A 21,863-nucleotide genomic window follows, 5' to 3' on the forward strand; every position below is an offset into this window, starting at 1 on the left:
GCTTTATTTTTAAATCAGTGGGGTGCTTGGGTTGTAGCTTCCAGGGCCTTTTGCTGCAGGAGGATTGCGGGGACGAATACAATTGGCCAAGCAGTGCCGCTGACCCCGGCTGCAGTGTTGTTATTACAGAGCGGGATTGGAGCTCGGGGCTCCCAGCCCAGCTGCGCAGCGGGCTGCGATGCCTGGAGCCGGCAAGGGGCGCTGCTGCCGCTGCTGGCTTTTCTCACGGGCAATAGCTGCGACTGCTGCGCTCATTGGTCATAACGGGCCGGGCAAGCAGCCCCCGCCCCCGTGCCCGGCTACGCATCGCAATGACGTCACGAGGGCGAAGGCGCTTCCGCCCTATTGGATTCGAAGAGTCCCTTCCCTGCACCGGAAGTTGCTGTCCCCGATCAGCTCCTCCCCCTGGTTGTGTGCGCGTGGAACCCTCCCGCGTGCCGCGTTCCCTCCGGAAGCGTTTCTGGGTTTAGATGGTTCCGCTCCTCTCTCTGCCCCTCGCTGCGTTGGACGCTCCCGGATCCCGGAAGTGGCCCCTCCTGCCCGCTCCGGCTGCTGCTGGCCGTGAGGATGGCGGAGCCGCCCCCGGAGCTGGGCGACAGGGAGATCCGGGACAAGCTCGGCCTGTGGGACCGCAGGCCCCGGCCCATGGCGCCTCTCACCGACCGACAGATGGACTCGGTGCTGGAGCTCAAAGCGGTGGCCGAGAACCCGCCCGTCCCGGCCGAGGTGAGCGGGGAGGGGCAGCAGGTGGCGCGGAGCGGCCGGGGCCGGAGACTGTGGCGGGGCCGGAGGTTGCGGGGCGTCTGGCGGGCGGGAGCAGCTGCCACGTAGCCAGGCTGGGAATCCTGGTCTGGGCCAGAGCCGTAACAAGCTACTTTTGCACTCGAGGCAAGAATATAAAATTGCGCCCTCCCCCCTCCTTATAATTGTATAGTAGTTACTTTGTACAAAAAAAAAAGTAAATAAGAATAATAATGATAATAGAACGTTTATTTATTTTAATCATAAGATCTGCGTACAATATCAACTAATGCATATAAGGGGTGCATCATAGTGCATCATGAACTGTCGGGTCGGGGCTCACAGCCCGGCGCAGGGGGTGGGGTCGGGGCTCGCCTCGCAGCCGCACACTGGGTAAGGGTCGGGGCTCAGGGCTCACAGCCTGGGGTCAGGGCTTGCAGCCGTATGATGGGGTCAGGGCTTGTAGCTGTACGCAGGGGTCGGGGCTCGCAGCCTGGGGTCGGGGCTCGTAGCTGCATACTAGGGTTGGGGTCGGGGCTCACAGCCTGGCGCAGAGGTCAGGGCTTGCAGCCGCGCGTCCCTGTCGGGGTCGGAGCTCACAGCCCGGCGCAGCAGTCGGGGCTCGTAGACCCGCAGCTCCACACAGGGGTTGGAGTCGGGGCTCGCAGCTCACGGCCGTGCGCCTGGGTTGGGGCTCGTAGTCCTGCAGCTCCACACGGGTCGGGGCTCGCAGCCATGCATCTCGGTCGGGGCTCGCAGCTTGTAGCCGCGCGCCGGGGTCGGGGCTCGCTCCCTCTCACATAACCGGGTCGCGATCCTCAGTTTGAGAACCAATGCTTTATAATTACTGTAGGGTGTATTCTAGTTATTTTCCATTTACATTGTACATTTGTCGTGACGCAATGTGCATATTATGTGATTATAATTTTTCATAAAATAATAAGAATTAAAAAACTTATTTTGTCTTTTTCTGTGCCCCTCAGCTTTGTGCGCCCGAGGCAAGTGCCTCACTTGCCTCACCCTTGTTACAGCACTGGTCTGGGCTGGCTGGAGGCTGCTACCTGGGGCCTGCTGGGAATGTATCGGGCCACCTCCTGCTGCCCAGGACGGGCCCTTGGTCCGGGTGGTGCTTTGCCCCGGGGCGCATCGATCCTGTGCAGAGCTGTCCCCGGTGGGAGGAGGACCCGGGTCTGGCAGGCAGGGACCTCGCTTGTGGTACAGGAGGGGGCCCGCAGGGCAGTGGTGAGGCAGCGCAGCCTAGCTTGCAGTGCTGTCCTGGAGATGAAATGAGCGAAGTCTTGAGGAGTTATGCCAGAGAGGCCCTCTTAACCACATCTTCCCTAAGAGTGAGCTCCAGTACCTGCCCTATTCTCGATGCAAATAACTACATTTCAGCTATCTTAATGTGCTGCTCTGGTTTTACCTGGATTCACTGTCCACTTCCTGTACTAAACTGATGCAGGGCACTGTTAATAGCGGTGCTGTTCCACCTCAAAAATGGCTCCATTCTAGTAATTCTAGAATCATAGGGACCTCGATAGGTCATCTAGTCCAGTCCCTTGCACTGAGGCAGGACTAACTATTATCTTCTAGGGATGGCCAAACTGCTGCTCGCGAGCCACATGCGTCTCTTTTACAGTCAGGGCCGGCTCTGGCTTTTTTGCCGCCCCAGGCAAAAAAGCCTCCGCCCGCACCCCCCCCCCCCAGCGCGGCAGGGGAGGGCGGCCGGAGCCCCGGTGGGAGGGCAGCCGCTGTCCCCGGCGGCCAGAGCGCCGGGGGGGGGAAGGGGGGCGGCGATTCCCGGTCGGGGATCCTCTCTCCCCGGTGGCCAGAGCGCCGGGGGGGAAGGCGGTGGCCAGAGCGCCGGGGGGGAAGGCGGCGAGCCCGCCGTGGCTCCGCTGTCCCCGGTGGCCAGAGCGCTAGGGGGAGGGCGGTGAGCCTGCCGCGGCGAGCCCGCCGGGGCTCCGCTGTCCCCGGCGGCGAGCTCCGGCCGGGGCCGCTCTCCCCAGAGTCGGAGCACCGCGCCGCCCCCCTCCAGGCGCCGCCCCAAGCACAAGCTTGGTGGGCTGGTGCCTGGAGCCGGCCCTGTTTACAGTTAAAGTGTGGCTCGTGGAGCCCCACCATTCTCCTCCTACCAGATGTGGGGGAGGGAGGGAAGCTTGGGGCTTCTGCAGTGCAGAGGAGTGGTGAGTTAGGGGCTTCTGCCCCATGGGAGACACCTGCCGGGACTCAGGACTTCAGCCCCGCTCTTGCTGAAGGCCCGAGCACTGACAGGTGTGCCTGACTCTCAACTTCTGAAGATTATTATATGCAATTCAGAGGATCTGAAAGTTTGGCCACCACTGAATCTAGCCCATCCCTGAAAGGTGTTTGTCTAACCTGTTCTTAAAATTCTTTAACGATGGACATTCCATAACCTTCTAGCTAATTTGTTCCACTGTTTAACTACCCTTAAAGTTAGAAGATTTTCCTCATGAAAACCTAAATCACACTTGCTGCAATTTAAGCCCATTATTGCTTGTCCTTTCTCAGTGGATAAGAACAGTTTATCACCCTCCTCTTGATAAGTCTTTTCTGTTCTTGAAGATTATGTTCCTCCTCAGTATTCTTTTCTCCTAAATAAAGCCAATGTTTTCAATATAATAATCCAAACAGATACAAACTTTGCGTATGGCTTTCATTTTGTAAAGGGCTTTAGGATGCTTTGTTGCCACATAATTTAAAATCAGCACTGAAAGGGAGAATATTCATTAAAATACAACTATGTGAACTCAACCTTCCATAGTGTCACAAAATGTTAAACGCTAATAAAACATAAGTTGATTCTGCTCTCATGTGATGTCTGAGGAGTTGTGAACTGCAACGAATATAGAATACTTGAGTTATGAACGCATTATTTAGACAGCAAATGTGCTGGTGTAGAGCCTATCAGTTAAAAAATGAAGTATTTCCATTTTTTACCTTCATAAAAGTTTATGCCCTATTGATTTTTAACAAGAAGCAATGGAATTAAATTATTTTAACGAGAAGGTGGTCAATAACACATTAGGGTAGTATCGGTTTTCGTTTTAGTAGCTCTGCACAATATCACTCTTGTTTGTCTTACCTGCAAATTGTAATACTGCCTGTTGCATATAATTGTTTGAAGCTGTTAAGATTACTTTGATAAATAGTGTTGTTAGCATTCCGAATACATATTTCTGCTAAGAAGACAGGCCTGTCTGTATCTTGTCAATAGCTGTTGTTAGTATAGGTCAGTTTATTCAACACTCTGAGCATATTTAATTTCTTTGTGTGAAAATCGGAGTCTCACAATCAGTTTTCTCATTTGTTTGCTAGAAGGAAAAACATACATAGCAGTAGATATGTGCTAGTGGAGTTTCCTTAATATATTTAAGATGGGCAATTTGGGTATACATGAAGTAGCTAGAAACTGAAAAACATGTTGTTACTCTCTTCAAATTTCCCCTTTGAATGAGAAGAGATTTTATAGTTGAACAGAATTATAGTACCTGTTACAAATCCTAGTATTTTTTAAATGCTATTATATGGACATATCTATGAAGAAAATAGTGAATTTAAAAAGGGAACGAAAATGTTGCTATTCAGAAATGCTAGGTGAGTTAATTGAAGTATTTCCATCTAGCTCCATTATGTTGTAGCTGAATTTTACAACAAATTCTTATTTATGAATGACCAACTTCCCTATTCCTTAAGTTGTATTTAATTGAAACGCAATAAGCTGTTAGCAGACTAATAGTCCAGATGTTTATGGAAGGGTTGCTCATTCTTGGACAGCATACTGGCCGAAAGAGTTACTGCACATGATAATACCTAGCACTTTTATAATGCTGTTCTATCATAGATCTAAATTTGTCTTACAAAAGAAGGTGGGAAAACTGAGGAGCAGAGAAGTAATGGGCTTGATTTTCACAGATGCTGAGCACTCTTAGCTCCCATAGAAATAAATTGGAATTGTGGGTCTTCAACATCTCTGAAAATTGGGCTCTAGCTGACTTGCTTGAGGTCACGCAGCTAGTCAGAATAGAAGTCAGGTCCCTTAGCTCTCAGTCCTGTGTCCTATCCACTAGCTTTCACTTCTGGAAATCTAAGTTAAAATTCCACCTCAAGTCAATGGCTTCCCCATCCTTAGATCCAGTTTGTCCATATTACAAAACTACCAGATTGTTTAGCAGGCATGGCAAACCCTGCCCAAGCAAGGATCAGAATTAAATGGTGGCAGAAACCTGACCCAATCCCGACGAGACCCCACTACAAAGGCCACGTTTATGTCGGATCAGAAAACAACCTGAACCTGTTTGGTCGGGTTGTCCCTGTTCACTGTGTCTTGTTTGGGGGTGGGGGTCTTCATCAGCTGCGGGCCCTGCTCCTGCCAGCCACCACAACCTTGTTGGACTGTATGTGCTGAGGTGTGTTTGTGTCAATGGGTTGCAGTGCCTTTCATTCCACAGTGCAGCAGCTGGTGGTAACCAGCAGGAGCAGGCCATACAGCTGCCACTGTGCCAACTCCACAGGTAGGAGGTGGCTGGAGATGGATTATGGGCATTGGTTATGGGGAGCACCCACCAGGCTGAGCCCCAAGCGGTGGCGTGCTGACAAAGGTTCGGAGTGGGAGTGTTGCGGTCAGGTCTGAAAATAACTCAACCCTCTTGGGCTCTGGGCAGGTCGGGCAGGTCCTGCTAAGACCGCTAGATAGTAGGGGTGTTGAATGTCAAAATTAAGGTGCATTGACAAAGCTGTCTGAGGAATCTGGCATTATCAGTCTCTACTTTTATGACTACTAAAACTGCTTCTTGCAAAAAAAGCTCCCCAAAACCCTAACAAAAATCAAAAAGATATGAAGTTCTGTTGAATTCATTAGTTATCAGACTTTTAAAACCTAGACTGGGCTTTTTACCTGGTTAATATTTTCAGACAGTGACTTTTGTTGCCACAGATAACTTGTTCTGTGTAGAGTTGTAATATGATTTTTTTTAATTGTGTACAGTGCTCTTTTGTTATGTTCCTGGTTGTAAGCTTTAATTGTGCAAATGTGTCAAAGAGGAGGAGGTTATGTTAGAATAGTTAGTGAGAACAGCCTCGTTAGCTGTGAAATTTTATTCAAGGATAACATACAGCATCTAATTCCAAGGCAGTCTCCAGTCTAAAAATACTTAAATTAAATTATTCCAAATTACTTTGATTTTTTTTATGTTTAGTAAAATATATTTAATAAGCTGAAATTCTGAAAAATAAGAATGATCTTCTAAAGAAATCTTTCTGTATAATCATCTGGAGTATCTATTTGGAAGTATTATTTAAAACGTTATTCTGAAATTATTGGAATTTCAGGTTGTGGCAATACTGGGTTTGGAATTTCCTTTGGTCATATGGCAGAAAAATCTAATGAAAGTTTGTTTAGCTTGTATGCCAATCAAAAGGTTTTTGTGCTGTGCAGATACTGCAAACCTTTGTTATTTTACCTTGCACTTGGAAATATGAATCATCATGAGCTTGTCTCCGCTACTGGTGGGATCGACGCTGTGGCGATCCATCCACCAGGGGTCGATTTAGCGGGTCTAGTGAAGACCTGCTAAATCGACTGCTGATTGTTCTCCTATCGACTCTGGTACTCTACCGGAACGAGAAGAGTAAAGGGAGTTGATGGGAGAGTTTCTCCCGTCAACCCAGTGCTATGTGTACCCCGCGGTAAGTAGATCTAAGCTACGTCAACTTGAGTTACTTGAGCTACTAACGTAACTCAAATTGCATACCTTAGATCGATTTTTTTCCCCGTAGTGTAGTCCTGCCCTATGTCTTCTGATATTAAGTCCACAAATATTAATTTGTCTTGCTGTTTAGCTAGCTAAACTGGAGATTTGTAAAGTTTTTCATTAGTATAGGAGATCATATCCAAGAGGGTTGTATTAATTCATTTTCAGTTTTTCTTATTTAGTAGAAAGTATTCATTTAATTTTTTTGTCCTGTGATAATTAAATTAATATTTTAAATATTTCTGAATATTGATACTCTGGTGTTTAATTATATTATTGAAATAATTTATAAAATGTCCACACTGATTAGTCTTTCAAAATTAAACAAATGGGAACTTAAGAAATAAGTTTGGTTTGACTGAAATTGCTTACACTATTGCATATTAATTTAAAATTAAACATTAATTTTTAAAAAGTAATTTAAACTAATGGGATTTTTATGTACAGCTTCCAATTGAAGATTTATGCAGTTTAACATCACAGTCACTAAGTGTCGCGCTGGCTGCAGCAATACCTGAATCAACAGAGGATATCCTCTTGAAAGGCTTCACCGCTTTGGGAATGGAAGATGAAAGAATTGAAACTGCACAGCAGGTAAATCACACCAAATTGCTCTACAATCCTAGAGGCATCTCTTCAGTGCTAAAATTCTTCCCAGTGAATTTGTGCAGCTTTTAGTACTGTGTGCCTTTCTTATGTTTTTAGAAAATTATTTTGTTAGCATTTAAGAGACATTCAAAAAAATTGAAGAAAACAAAACTTTAACATCTTGGTTGTACAACAGTAGATTTTTTCCTGTATTGAGAGGCTAAAGCATCTCCAAAGAATAGTGGTGCTGCCTGCAGAATGTCGCATGTCAATCCCATAATGTTTGCAATTAGATAGATAGTGCTAATGTTGTGCTCCTAGAAACTCATGGAGATGGCATTCTACCTTTTTCTTTTAGTTAGGTGGTAGAATTGTGCTCTGCTAGATTCTGGACTATCTGAATCATTGTTGAGTATTTAAGGGTTTTTTCCTTTAATAATGAAAGATGCTCATGTTGTGATGCAATTCATCATCTGTATCCTGTTGATTGCTCTGGAACTGCAGATATGATCGTTTCTCTTATTGGTTCCTTGTAATGTCTGGGTTGTTGACAATCTAAATATCTTTATTCTAGTTCTTCTCATGGTTTGCTCAGCTGCAGGCCCAGATGGATCAAGATGAAGGTGCTAAATACAGGTATGATCCTTCTTCCATTTGTTGAATTTTATCACTGTATATTTTTAGTCTCTGCATCCAGCAACAGCTTTTAAACTAGAAGTGAAATTTTGCTTTTATGTATATATTAATTCCCCCTTAGACATGTTGCAGCATATGATATGTAAGATTTTATCCTGTCCACTAATATACATGCATCTAATTTTTCAGCATCCTATGACACTTTTCCCAGTTATGTTTAATTTGTATCTGTATTCACCTGACTGACTTTCTTTCTTCAGTCTAGGAAGGACTACTTTCAACAGACTTTAGCTGTTTATCAACTATTCATAAGGAGTTGTGTCTGAAACACTTCTGAGTGGCTAATGGTCTTAGATATTTCTACTGTGGCTAGTGCCACAATGTTGAGTTGTCACATCCAAAATTAAGAGCATGCATTAAATTTTACTGTAAAGTAACCTGCTCGTTTCCCTGTCTCTTGGGTTTTTTTGGTCTGCTTGTTCTCTGGCCTTTATTGTGGGAAGAGTTTTGTGTTGTATCCGGAAAATGGTAAGGCTTGGGCTTATTCTGAGCCCATCCCTGTGAACCTGTCGCAAAGTTGGAGAGTAGCGCCCCTGTTCTCTCTCTTACGATGTTTTTCTGATGCCTGGCAGTAGTGTTTGTAGCTCACAGATGGAAAAGTGGTCTATTAGATGGCTATGCTGTGTCTGTTTTAGTTGGAGGAGTCTAGAGAAGAGTGTTAATTAGTTCTCTGCCCTTACTATTCTGGGGATTACATGAGTCTGAGGAGAGTTTGTGATTTTACATACTGTTGTATATGTGCTAAAATAGAGCACAGTAGTTGAGGCCCAAGAGTCATAGTTTTGAAGTTCCTTTTTGATTTAAATTGAACACTTAACATGGTTTAAATTTATGCTTAATAGTGCTTGAAAATTGATGTCTTTATCAGTTTTAAAACAGAATCGATGACCCGTGAGCTTAAATATCAGGTCAGTTTGTGATTTAAGATTTTATTATACATTGTTTTTTGTTCTATACATTTACTTCCTGCAAGTGATCTACTCTTTTCTAGCGAGGTTTCTGTGTCCTCAGGAAAATGGAGTAAATAGTGCTATGTATTTAAATATATAAAGAAAAGCATTACCCTTTTTCATTGTGGTTCTCTTTTCTAGACAGATGAGGGATTATTTGTCTGGATTTCAGGAGCAATGTGATGCTATACTGAATGATGTGAACAGTGCTCTTCAACATTTGGAGTCTTTGCAGAAACAGTATCTCTTTGTGTCCACCAAGACAGGAACACTGCACGAAGCCTGTGAGCAGCTTTTGAAAGAGCAGGTAATTTGTGATACAGTAGTTACTGAAGATTTTTAAATTTAAAGGTACCCTACCAAAAAATAAAGTCCTCTGTTTACAGACCAGGCATCTTGTGGGCAGTAATGGCAGTGCATGATTTACTCCTGAGGGAATTGTAGAGGCTCCAGCATTGCCGTGGGGAGCACAGCCCACTGGCTGCATGGAGGTGGAAGATCACCCTGCAGCCCCCACTTACCCTGGGACACAGACTCGGTGGTGAGGCTGCACCCGACCCTGACACAGCACAAGGGTCAGAAACACATCAGGGCTCTGCCTCTCCACGCCAGGTACACCAGGTGTGGGTAGGCAGGCTTAGCCCAGCAGGATCCAAGTATGGAGGGGCTTAGTGAGGGTGGATCCAGGTGTGTGGTGAGAGGGTTCGGTGTGGGGCAATCTAGGTTCAGGTGGCTCAGTGGGGGCGGGAGGGGAAAAGAGAAGGAGGGGAAGGGGTGGGCCTGGATGTGGGGGCATCATGATGTACAGGGTCTTGTTGGGGCAGTTCTGGGTGCAGGGGCAATGGGACTCTGCAGAGGGGTCCAGTTGAAGGTGGTTAGGGCTCAGCGGAGGGGAGTGTGGGAGTGAGGGATGGGGCTCGGCAGGGGGGAATGAGTGTGGGGGGCTTTTTCAGGGGGTCCTTGGTTCAGAGGAAGAAACAAAACAGGAGCAGCGTTCTCTAGTCTCTTCACTATGATCCCGGGGAGTTGTAGACGAGAGTCCCTAGTGAAAACACTTTACTGAAATTAGAAAGGTCATGTTGGAGTTGAGTAAACCATTCACTAGAAAGTCATACGTTTTAATGTGGAAATATTTTCTTCAGTAGCCACCTAATACTTTTTTCATTCCTCTTTTTTGGACTGTTTTACCTGTGAAAAATTTGGCTTAAGGTTTGTCATTTATACAGGTTTATTTAGCAGCTATTTCTGCCTACCATGTCCCAGCTGGGGGCTGCCCCCCCCCTTTTTTTTTTTGGACCCCTTTAGTAAAAGATTTTTAAAAGGTCTCGTAAACTCTTCTTGCTTATTCATAAACCCACAAGTCATTCAAGTTTCAATGTAGTTGTCTGCAGACTGATGAAATTACTGTTTGAACATTTATGGAAATGTTGCTTAAACTTTCTCTGTTTGAAAGCAGCCAGAAAATTAAATGAGTTGTAGGCTGTTATAGCTGATTCTCATCTTACACCATGTTCCTCTCAGACAAAATGGTCATGAAACATTAACCAAAATTGTCAAAGGTTGATGTAGCTAAACTGATACTACTCTGAAAAGTGATGCTACATAAACAGCATTATGAGGGGTTTCGTGTTTGTTTGATATCCAGCTGACTTCAAGAGCAAGTGCTCAGTATAAGAGTAAACATATATAATATTTAAAGAGACACGGTCAGGTAATATCTTTTATTGGACTAACTTCTGTTGGTGAGAGAGACAAGCTTTTAAGCTTACACAGACTTTGAAAAAACATCTGTCTCACCAGCAGAAGTTGGTCCAATAAAAGATATTACCTCACCCGCCAACATGGCTACACCATTGCTGCAACAACACTGCATACAATTTTTTTTGTCAGCACTGCAAACTAAGTCTGAGATGTTAGTCAAACTGCTTTCATTCCTTATCCCACATCACCACCAGTAATAGGGTTCTGCAGAGCAAAATTTGCTCTCAATGAGCACCATCCACCCATTGTTCAAATTTATGCCCTCAGTGACCCTTGTGTAAACACCCCATTACATTCTGTGGCTTTGCACAAGTGCAACTGCTTGGAAATCAGTAAACAATTCTGATATTGAAGGAAGCAAGATTATATAAAACTAAATGATATTCTCCAAATCTACTGCTTCTGTCGATCTACAATGACTTCTTCTGAGTCCTTTTTTTGGATGCTTTTGAGGGATAAAGGAACTGAAGATAGGAATGTGTGCATGGTATATTTTTAAAGAATGTTGGGATCCTGAAGTGCTTAAGAATAGCATATAATAGCTTTACTACTTGAAAAGATTCTAGGGCTCCTTCAGAATACTGCAAGACCCCTAGTTTGTGCGTCTGTAAAGACAATACACTTGAGAACAGCATTTAGTGGTAACATTTCTTTCTTTAATTCAGAGTTTAGAACATGACCAGATTTCTGCCTTTTGCAAATTTTTCTGTGGTCTGTTGTGTAGCTAGTAAAATCTGATCTAATTTTTTAAACATGTCTTATTTGAAACCTAAATTGTTCATTAAGTTACTTACGATCTTTTATGTGCTCTGTTTGAACAGTCAGAACTTGTTGACCTGGCTGAAAATATCCAACAGAAACTCTCTTATTTTAACGAACTAGAAAATATTAACACAGTAAGTGTTGTTTTATTTCTTATAATCTTAGAAAGTCAAGCAGACGATATTAATCAACTCGGTTCTATGACCAAAATTAGTTTTTTCTTCTGATTGATGTATTTTGTTTTTTTTAAAGAAATTAAATTCCTCCACGTTGTCTGTGAACAGTGAAGGATTTATACCTATGCTAGCTAAGCTTGATGATTGTATTACGTATATTTCATCACATGTAAGTAACTTAACATTTTTTGTATTTTTTAATTAAATCTTAACACTTTAAAGATACATATTCTAGTTATTTTGGATTTTTATAAATGTGTTTATTTTTACAGAGGGGGAAAAAAGGCAAGGGATGACACTCTCTGCTCCTTAAAATATATCTCATCTGCATACACTTAGTCCACTTACGCTTAAGTTTATAAACCTACAACAATTAGCTTGCATTGGATACTTTTTACCTTTTTACTTTTTCTTTTAAAAGTATTGTTTTTATGTCTACCATTACTGCCACATTTAAAATGCTTTTCTTTGTTCTTTGCAGCCTAATTTTAAAGATTATCCCGTGTATTTGGTTAAGTTTAAACAATGTCTTTCTAAAGCTATGCACCTTATGAAAACGTACACTGTGAACACACTACAGAACCTCACAAGCCAGTTGATAAAAAGGGTAAGTTGGGTAAGCAGGTACTGACTTGATTAATCTGATGTATTTGTAGTAACCCTAGACCAGGGGATCTCAAACTGGGGGTCGTGACTCCTCAGGGGGTCACAAAGTTATTACTTGGGGGTGGGGGGGAGGGTTGAGAACTGCAGCCTCCACCCCAAGCCCCGCTTCACCTCCAGCATTTATAATAGTGTTAAATATTAAAAAAAGTGTTTTTTTTTTTTTTTAAACTTATAAGGGGGTTGCACTCATAGGCTTGCTGTGTGAAAGGGGTCACCAATGCAAGAGTTTGAGAACCAATGCCCTAGACAGAACCAAAGATACCTGCAACTTCTTTTAATATTAATTTGACTGATGTTAATATTACATTGTTGTATTAGACAAGCATTTTTTGGTGATTTAAATACACCTCTACCTCGATATAACGCTGTCCTCGGGAGCCAAAAAAATCTTACCGCGTTACAGGTGAAACCCGGTTATATTGAACTTGCTTTGATTCACTGGAGTGCGCAGTCTTCCCCCCCCCCCCAGCACTGCTTTACCGCGTTATATCCAAATTCGTGTTATATCGGGGTAGAGGTGTACTTTCTTTTGATTAGTTTGTAGAGCACATTAGTTTACACTGCTCTGGGATAGCTGCAGAGCTGCAATGACAGGTGCAAGTAATTGAAGCGATATCTTGTCAATAGGCTATAAAGATGAATTTTTAAAAGGAACAAAGGGAATTAGGTGACCAGCTTCCATTGACTTTCAATGGGAGTTGAACATCTAACTACCCTTTGCCTATGCAAATCTCCCCTAAAAAGCTTGCAGAGATGATAAAATCTGAGTAGGAAGATTACATATTTGACTGTGTATCTTTGGCTGAAATCTGGTGGGAATAAATAATTCCTGTGAGAGTTTTGTAGCATGAGTCAGAAGATTCAGAGGTGGGGGAAATGAGTCCATATCCCTTCTCAGAACTTGAATGTGTGCACACTAACATATTGCCATTCAGACTTCTGTTACACTTTATACATTTACAGAGGTAACTTACTATGTCTCCATTGCTTTTATTTTACATGCTTTCCTTTTTCATCTCCTTCTGTTGTCTTCCTTTCAGTGTCTCCATTTTCTTTCATTTTCTCTCTTTGGCTGCATTGCTCTATCTCCCTTTTTCCCCAATTTTTCCAGCTTCTTCCTTTCTCGTCTCTGCATCACAAGAATTTCTCTTGTTCCCCACTTCCTCAGTCTCACTGCTTTCCTAATCTCTCTCTGCAGTCTCTCCCTCCTATATCCCCTGCAAACTAAGGATCTGTCTACAATGCAAAAACAACCCCAGACCCACGCAGTGAGTCTCACAGCCCGGGTCAACTGAGTTGGGCTTGTGCTGTGGGGCTAAAAACAGCAGTGTAGACGGTTGGGCTGGAGCCTGGGCTCTGAAACCCATCAGGGGGTGTGGGTCTCGGAGCCTGCCCTCAGGCTGGAACCCAGGCTCTGAGACCAACCTCCCTTGTTGGGTTTCAGAGCCCGGGCTCCAGCCCGAGCCTGAATGTCGACACTGTTGTTTTTAGCCCTGTAACATGAGCTCAGTGAGCCCGAGTTGGTTTACCTGGGCTCTGAGACTCACTGCTGTGGGCCTTTTTTTTTTTTGCAGCATAGACGTACCCTAAGGATACATCTACACCACAGTACAGCACCCATGGCTGGCCTGTGTGAGCTGTGGGGCTGTAAAATTGCAGGGTAGGTGTTCAGGCTTGGGCTGGCACCCGGACTCTGGGACCCTGCAAGTCTAAGGATTTAGCTAGATTAAAAGAGGGATTGGACAGTTATATGAATAACAAGAATGTTCAGAGTTATACTAGTTAATGCTAACAAAAAGGGTACTGGAAGAGAAGCACAACTTCATGTTTCAAGGTTTAAGCCAATCTCTAGCTACTGGGGATTATGAATGAGACTTCATGGGGGGAGGAGAGGGCAGATTACCCTATATCCTTCTACAGTGGGTTTTTTTTGCACTTTCCTCTGAAGCATCTAGTGTTGGCTTCTGAGATAGGATCGTAGATTAGATGGACCACAGGTCCAATCCAGTAAGGCAATTCATATGTTTCTATGAGAAGAAATTCATTGGGGGCTAGCTTGCTATTTGTAGTCTCTTCTGCTTTCCTTCTGAAAGTCTTCTCTCTGCCTCCCAATGGGACAGGGACATGGAACCAGTGTGGTGGTCTCTATTTGTGGGAGTGCAGCCATTGTGCTTCAGGGGATGGGTAAAGAAGAGTTAGAGGTGGGGATACTTTTTGCCCTCTCCATGTCACAGGCTGAATGCTGCTCCATGCGTGTGGAGTGGCCTGAGAGGAGGAGAGGGAGGTGAGCTAGTGGCTAAATTATCCAGAAGGTATTCAAAAGTGCCAGGCTCTTTTTTCTGCTCTCCATTTGTTCTGCTCTCCATTCTGGTCTATTACTAGAGCAGTAAAAGCTCTTGCTCTACACTGAGCTGAGCCATGGAGGGCAAGGCAAATGCCTGAAACTCTGGCAGCCCAGTTCAGGCTTGGGTGGGAGGGAGTTGAATGTTAACTCAACCTTTCAGTTCCAGGTTTTCCAGGATAGATGTTAGGTTTCCATTTATCATTGCTGGTTAATCAGTGGAACAGCATTGACAGGTTTCAGAGGAAATGGCATTGTGACTGTTTTTTAGTGGAGAAGAAGGGAGAGAAGTAAAAAGTGTGCAATAAATATTCTAACCCTTGCTGCTCTGGTCTTGAATATTGTTCTCCCAACTGGGTTTATCTGAGCTTTGAGAGAGCGCCAGCCTTTGGCACACTGAATAGAAAAGCATAAAAAGGTCATAAAAGTGCAAAGATTTCACAAAACAGTTCCTCAAAAGCTTAAATGTCTCAACCAGATAATACTATGAGCTAAATATAGAGGAATCTTATTTATCAATTTGTTTTTTCTCTTTTCAGGATCCTTCATCTGTGCCAAATTCTGACAATGCCTTCACACTATTTTACGTAAAATTCAGAGCTGCTGCTCCCAAAGTTAGAGTAAGTGGCTTGGTAATTAACAGCTGATAGTGAAGCCATAAAATGACTTTTAAAGTCATTGTTAATGTTAATATGTGGACTGCAGTTTATTTCTGTTTTAAGGATAGTGTTCAGATCTACCTTCCTATGTTAGAAAATGGTGAATGATGCATTTCTTATTTACTAGATGATTAACATTACATTTTTACCCATTATTTGTGTCAAGCAATGTTTTGGATGGAAATTGGAATTAAATTAAAAATATACCAACAGCATTTTAAAATTGTTTGTTATTAGTTAAATAAAATCATCTTTTAATGTTCTGATACTTTTTTTCTTGTGTAAGTATCAAAGCATGTTTTGCATTTAAAACTGAATTATTAAACAAGGGAAATATTATTAGTAGCTAGTGAATTAATCTGATTGTTTCTGGTCACCACATCTTTCAAGACTTTAGAATTAGTGGATCTCAACCTCTCACCTCATTTTCGATAGATTTGGAGAGGGAAACAAGCTTTCCTGTTTTTGTTTTTCCAATTCTTAATTTTTCTCAACTTTGAACAAACTAAATATTGAAACCAATGAGTTGAATAAACCAGAATGAAGAAAATATTCTCACTCCATCTGCAGAAGAGCCTACTGATGTGTCAAAAGCTGGTTTAGCACTTCAACAAACTCTTGTTCCAAGTGCTTAGCCAGTGTCTTCCACCAGTTCAGTGGTTTGACTTTCTGTAAAACTTCAGCAACAAACATATTGCTCTAATATTTTTTTAATTGATTTTAATAGGTTATAGTGATCTTAAGCTATAATGTAGTTGTCATAATTTCAAAAGTAATTTTAAATAGGTGTATTTTTTTAAAAGAAAAATGTTTAAATTTAAGTGATTTTTTTTATTAAAAAATAATTTTTATCCACCTTTAATATGCTTGGAGTTCATGGTTTCCCACCCCCTTTTTTTTCCCATACAGACTCTTATTGAGCAGATAGAGCAAAGATCTGAGAAGATGCCAGAGTGAGTATAATGTAATACATATATTTTCAAGTGTTTGAAATTCTGGAAGCTTGGAATATTTTACCTCAGTTAAAAATATTGAGTTAAATAAATACTGCTTTTGGAAAAACAAACAACTTCGTTTTGTTTTGAAACTATGTAGCAGAAAAGTTAGAATAGTGGCAATGGTGATCTGGAAATCTAAATATCTTGTACACGGTTGTTTGGGTTTTTTGTTTTTGGCTAGGTACCAGCAACTTCTGAATGAAATCCATCAATGTTACCTTGCTCAGCGGGAACACTTGCTAGGCCCTAGTATTACTAGTACTGTAACGGAATTAACCAGTCAGAACAACAGAGATCATTGTGCGCTGGTAAGAATCTTAGTGATGGCTTGTTTTTGTATGTTTTCAGATTTCTTTAGCAAAACTCAAATTCCTTTCCAGATCCAACCAGTCTTGGCTAAAATGACAGATTTCCAGAAATTTTATTAGTATGAAACTTTGTCCAGTTTTCAGTAAAGTTTATGGGGTTTTTTCCCTTGTAAAATCTGTGCTGCTCCTCACAAAGCGACAGTGACAAAAAGTGATTCTCTTTTAAACTTTGCTCAGTGCATGCAGAAACAAAAAGTTTCCAAAGGAGCTTTCACTTGTTTGGCAAAATCTGTGCTAGAGATCTAGTACCTCCTTGTCAACATAGTGTAATTTTGACCAGCTGAGAGAGTTAACTCCAAATTAGTCTTACCTGTAGCAGCAATCACTAACATCCCTTTCAATGTAAATGCAAGAAAGATACAATTTGTTAATTATTTGTATGTATTAAATGCAGGTACGAAGTGGCTGCGCCTTTATGGTCCATGTGTGCCAGGACGAACACCAGCTTTACAATGAGTTTTTCACAAAACCAACACCAAAATTGGAGTAGGTCGTACATATGGTTCTTGTTTAATTGCATACCAGGCTTCATGTAGTGTTATACAATAAGTATGATCAGAAGTCAGATTAGGCAGTGTTTAGGTGCTTTGCATGGACTAATACTTTTTCCTGATGGTTCCTGTTTTGTGCTCCAGAATCAAAGTTTTAATTTAATTGTTCTGAAGTCTCAAGCCCTTATGATTCTGAAGATAGTCTTAAACTCTTGAACCTAGTGTGAACTGATGCATGTGATTTGAAAGAGTTCCCTTCTGGAGGTCATTATTCTACTTTATTTCAGGTTCTTATATTGTGCCTATCATTGTAGTGTCTGTGCACTTGGGCATAAACTGTCTCTGATTCCTCTCATTGAGGAGTTAACACTGATGCGTAACAGTAATTATTTAAATGTCAAAATTAACTAAGTCAGTGATACTCAAAGCACATGTGAAAGAGGGACATTGATATTATGAAAATCTACACAATCTACTTTGACTGACATCATTTTAGTGTCATGTTGTGGGTGGGTGGAGCTTGAGGGAAATACTTCCATTCATTTTTTCCAGTCAGTCCCTTGAAGCTGAAAGCGAGAGGGGAGAAGCAGAGGGCATCAGAGCCCTATTAAAGGGAAGCCAAGCTCCCAAAGGCCAGCAGCGCATCTGAGTCTCACTTGGGATACTATACCCAAGGAGCCCTTTGAAGCCTAATTGGGGATCCATGCTTCAGTGAGGAGGGGCCCAGGGATATCTAATCCCCATTAAGGAGGAGCCAAGTTATGAAGCCCAGCAGAGTACAAATGATCCTATTTTGAACATCTGCTGAGTATTGCCCAATTTTCACATTTTGAGTGGACAGAGCCAGGAAGAGTACCCGTACACCTGTCTCATTTGCCCTTCAGTTCAACCCCGGGCATCATTGGGAATATGCAAATATTGACTATTCAGATTAGGAACACTACAATTAAGATGCTTATTCTTTTCTTTTTCATTTTAAAGGACAGTTGTTTGAGGGTCACTTTGCACTAAGTTGAATGCTTAGGTCTGGTGGTCTCACAGATTTGCACTGACTTAACTAAGCTGGTTTAAAAACTGATTTAGTTAAATCACCAAAAACTCTAATGTGGATGTTCATAATTAATTCAGTGCAAAAAACTGTATTTAGGCAAGCCCTTAAGTTACAGTTCAGAAACTCAAACCAACACTGTACATAGTCCAAAAATCTAATTACATATTTTGATAATTGTAGTTTTGAATCTGGATAAAAGGCAGTTATTGCTCATTAGTGATAAGAGACTTTCCTCCCTGGTTACTATGTTCCCCACAAATTGTATAATTCTTAGGTAAATATTCGAGTCTTTAGATGCCCAACAATCTGTATTTGGGCATCTAATAAAAGTGGCCCTATTTCCCAAAGATGCTGATTCTCTGAGAGTCACTCATTTTGGTGCCTGAATATGGATTTTATAAACCTTCCTTTAGGCACCCAGGCTTGACATTTTTGGCCTGAATTCTTGCTGTTAGGTTTTTTGTGTGTGGTGATGGGCTGTTGAAATTTCTCCCCTTTTCTCAGTTTCAGGTCTTAATTTACCTTGGCAAGTGGCCCTGATTATGCTGTGTTATATTTTGAGAGCTCTTACAGGATGCCTAAAGGCACCCATTCCAAAATATGTACATTTTAAAAATACATTTTCATCAGCTATTCAGTTTCTTGGTCACAGTCTTATGAAAAAAATTCAAGATGCCTACTACAATTGTCAGTAATTCCGCCTCAAAAAACATGGTTTACCTAGTTTAGGAGGACTTTCATATTGGAGTAAACTTGCAAAGATATGAAAGTGAATACTTTAAATCCTCTTTAATTTATTTTCTGTTCATTAGCAGGCATGATTTAAATGTTCAGCTTTTCATAAGTACATTACTGGGACTTCACTGAAATCTAGGAGAAGCTCATCTGAGAGAGTGCGACAGCTCTTGTTAAAACACAAATCTTCTATGATAGGAGAGGGAGCACTGAAAAATGACAATGTAAACTTATTTTAGTGTAAATATTAGTATTTCCTAGTTTGCTACAATGCAATACTCTTTAAGTAGGGCTTTATTATAGAACTGTGCTCTCAATAGCACACATCAGTTCTAAGGAGAAGGGACGTCAGACTTGTAAATTGGGTCTGAGATTAGCTATCTTCAATGTAGATTTTATATAATTCTGTTATGAATGGTAACTTCAGTTGGATCAAAATTGGGATACGTTATGCTGAAAACAGTTTATTGGTGCTGGGATACAGGAATTAGTCCTTTCTGTAACATGATCTTAGTGTTGTATTTTGGTATCCTGGAAATGTTTTTTATAATATCATACATTTTTATCTTTCCTCTAGTGAACTTTTGGAGAAATTGTGTGTCTCATTATATGATGTCTTCAGGCCATTGATCATCCATGTTATTCACTTAGAAACTTTGTCTGAACTCTGTGGAATTCTCAAAAATGAGATGCTTGAAGACCATGTACAGAACAATGGTAATACATAGGTGGAAATGAGTGATTGTGGTGTTAATCAGTGTTAGAAACTACTAAACTTCATAGGAGACCGGATGTAGATGTTTCTTATGTGTTAAACATGTCAAAGGTGACGCATGATTCTTTTAAATGAACTTTGTCCTTTTTTTGGTTGCATTATGGTAAACAATTTAAAAACATTTCTTCATTGAAATGAGTATACAAGAGCTATTCTAGAGATTCTTGCTACATTTTGATTTTACTAACAGGCTTTGATCTTGCAAATGCTTATACATGTGTATAACTTTACTCTCACAACTAACCATGTTGATGTTAATGGAATTACACAGATCAATGAATTTGTGCACTTGTGGGGTACAGGACTAGTGCCATAGAGTGCAATGAAAGGAATGGTGTACGTTATACTTTATATCTAGTCAGGGATTCCTGGTTTTTTTTTTTTTTTTTTTTTTTTTTTTTTTAAAGTCTTCTTGTTCATGTAGGAACCAGGGTTGGCAATTTCCTGGGGAAAAAAGCTAGATTAGGACACGGTGCTGATAAATTCCACTTAAACCCAGTTTAAACTGGGAAAAATAATTGCATCAATGTCCAGCAAGCATAGAATGAATTTTTTCAACTTTGGATATATCCATTCAAAACTGAGGAATGGGCTCAATCTATCTACAACATCAAAGTTGGTCTTCTGCTGTAGGCTGCTGCAAGGTCAGATGGACCTGGACTGGTAGTCTGCAACTCTGCATGCTTGTGATTGCTTAATGCGTCAAGCCTAGAACTCTGCATTGTTGTTGTTTTCATATAATGGAATGTTTTTGACTTTTGTGTAATATTGAAAACTGAAATGAATCATGACATGTATAGCTTCCTTGAGAAGATACTGAGCCCAAAATGTGTACAGACATTCTGATGCTCAGTATTTATAAGTATTACACCCACTGCAGTTTTACTTTTTATTTGTACAATCCTAAATTAAGCTATGAATCCTATTGTCTTATGTAACTTACACTTTGTTTTAGGTGTGAAATAATGAAACCGTTTTCAGAATAGCAAATGCCTTAAATTGGGGTGGTAAAAATCATGATTTTACCTGGTAAAAACCACCTCTGGTAAATATCAAGCCATTCCTGTTAGGGACTAGTTATTCATTTGTGGCTCACTGTGAAACTTATGAAATCTAGTCATATGCCTTCAGGACCTTTTCAGATTTCCATTGTCTTGTAGTATATAATTGCATATGAAAAAATGCAGATATTTCTGCTCATCTGACTGTTTTACCTTAGAAATATCAGTAATGTCAAATCTGTTTTTTTCCTGATTTGGGAACCTTAGATGTGTGTATTGTGAGCTATCTCACCTATGCTGAAAGGGCAGGTGTTGAACCTGTAATAAAGATTTTTTTTTCACCACAGCACAAATTAAGTACAGTTTAAACAGACTGAGAAATCCTTCCTAGTTCAATTGGTCAGCTTTCCGTATCTTGAATTTTCTTAATTTTGCTAATTTTCCAGACACCGTAGTGTCTTCCGGGGTAGAAATATTTTTATTTCTAATGTTTAAAAAAAAAAAAAAGTATAAAGGGAAGTGCCTGTTGACTGGCCTTCCTTATGTGCAAGCAAAAAGGGCACAAGTTCAATGCTCCCCCTTCCCCCTTTGTAGGACATCTTAAGCATTTCTAAAGTGTTATGTAACCTTTCATTAGAGTAACTCTCATGTCTCTAGCAATAACTCCATGAAAGATTTGGTCCTTTTGATCCTTGGTATATAAAGCAGAGTGGCTATCCATCTCTGGGGTTGTGAAGATAAGTTAATTTACTTTCCTAAGAGCCTTATTGTGACCCTGATCCCTCACACTATCAAAAACAAAACACAATAACTTTGCAGAGTAGCCTTTGGGCTAACTTTTACTTACTGGTTTTACCATTTAAACGTAGAGCTGATATTTTGATTTAAGCTGCTTCAACTTGGATCATTAAGTACATACAGATGTCTTATTGAGGTAGGTAGGCTAAATTACATGTAGCTCTTTGTCCTGCAGTATGACTTTTCAGTCCACGTGGTAATACTTTACTGTGTATATGACAAAACTAATCTAGGGCAAATTCTTAGTATATAGGCAAAAACTTCATTTTGACATATTTTTAGCATCTCCCAAAACAGCATACTTAAACTATAATATGGTATGTTATGTTCTGTCGTATTCCCAGTTTGCGTATGGGGAAATCTTAGGCAGAGAGAGCTGAAAGTGACTGGCCCCACACCAGATAACAAGTCACTGGCAGCGCTGAAGTTAAGAGCACAAGAATTCGTGGTTTGTAACAAACCACTCAGCATGCAGCTCTTCAAATGTTATTTGGGCCTGGCTTTCTTTGCAGCAAGTAATTTAATTTGTGAC

The 21,863-nt window shown here is 41.4% G+C and overlaps 1 protein-coding gene across 3 annotated transcripts in view; it reads left to right on the forward strand.

The window, feature by feature from the left end:
* The first annotated feature begins 474 nt into the window (after positions 1–474).
* The window catches only part of COG3 (component of oligomeric golgi complex 3), a 48,791-nt gene continuing 27,402 nt past the window's right edge, over positions 475–21,863 (forward strand). The window contains exons 1-12 of one of the 3 annotated variants that reach the window (XM_034758458.1): positions 475–726; positions 6,963–7,109; positions 7,678–7,739; positions 8,891–9,056; positions 11,332–11,406; positions 11,525–11,617; positions 11,930–12,055; positions 14,995–15,075; positions 16,024–16,067; positions 16,294–16,420; positions 16,875–16,966; positions 19,335–19,474. In XM_034758458.1, coding sequence (XP_034614349.1) covers positions 568–726; positions 6,963–7,109; positions 7,678–7,739; positions 8,891–9,056; positions 11,332–11,406; positions 11,525–11,617; positions 11,930–12,055; positions 14,995–15,075; positions 16,024–16,067; positions 16,294–16,420; positions 16,875–16,966; positions 19,335–19,474 — 1,312 coding nt within the window. In that variant the 5' untranslated portion in view covers positions 475–567. Of the gene's footprint in view, positions 727–6,962; positions 7,110–7,677; positions 7,740–8,890; positions 9,057–11,331; positions 11,407–11,524; positions 11,618–11,929; positions 12,056–14,994; positions 15,076–16,023; positions 16,068–16,293; positions 16,421–16,874; positions 16,967–19,334; positions 19,475–21,863 lie in introns of those variants that run through there. The other 2 variants (XM_034758457.1, XM_034758459.1) reach the window with 2 other exon arrangements.

Source organism: Trachemys scripta, chromosome 1, assembly GCF_013100865.1.
Source record: "Trachemys scripta elegans isolate TJP31775 chromosome 1, CAS_Tse_1.0, whole genome shotgun sequence".
NCBI lineage: Eukaryota > Metazoa > Chordata > Testudines > Emydidae > Trachemys > Trachemys scripta.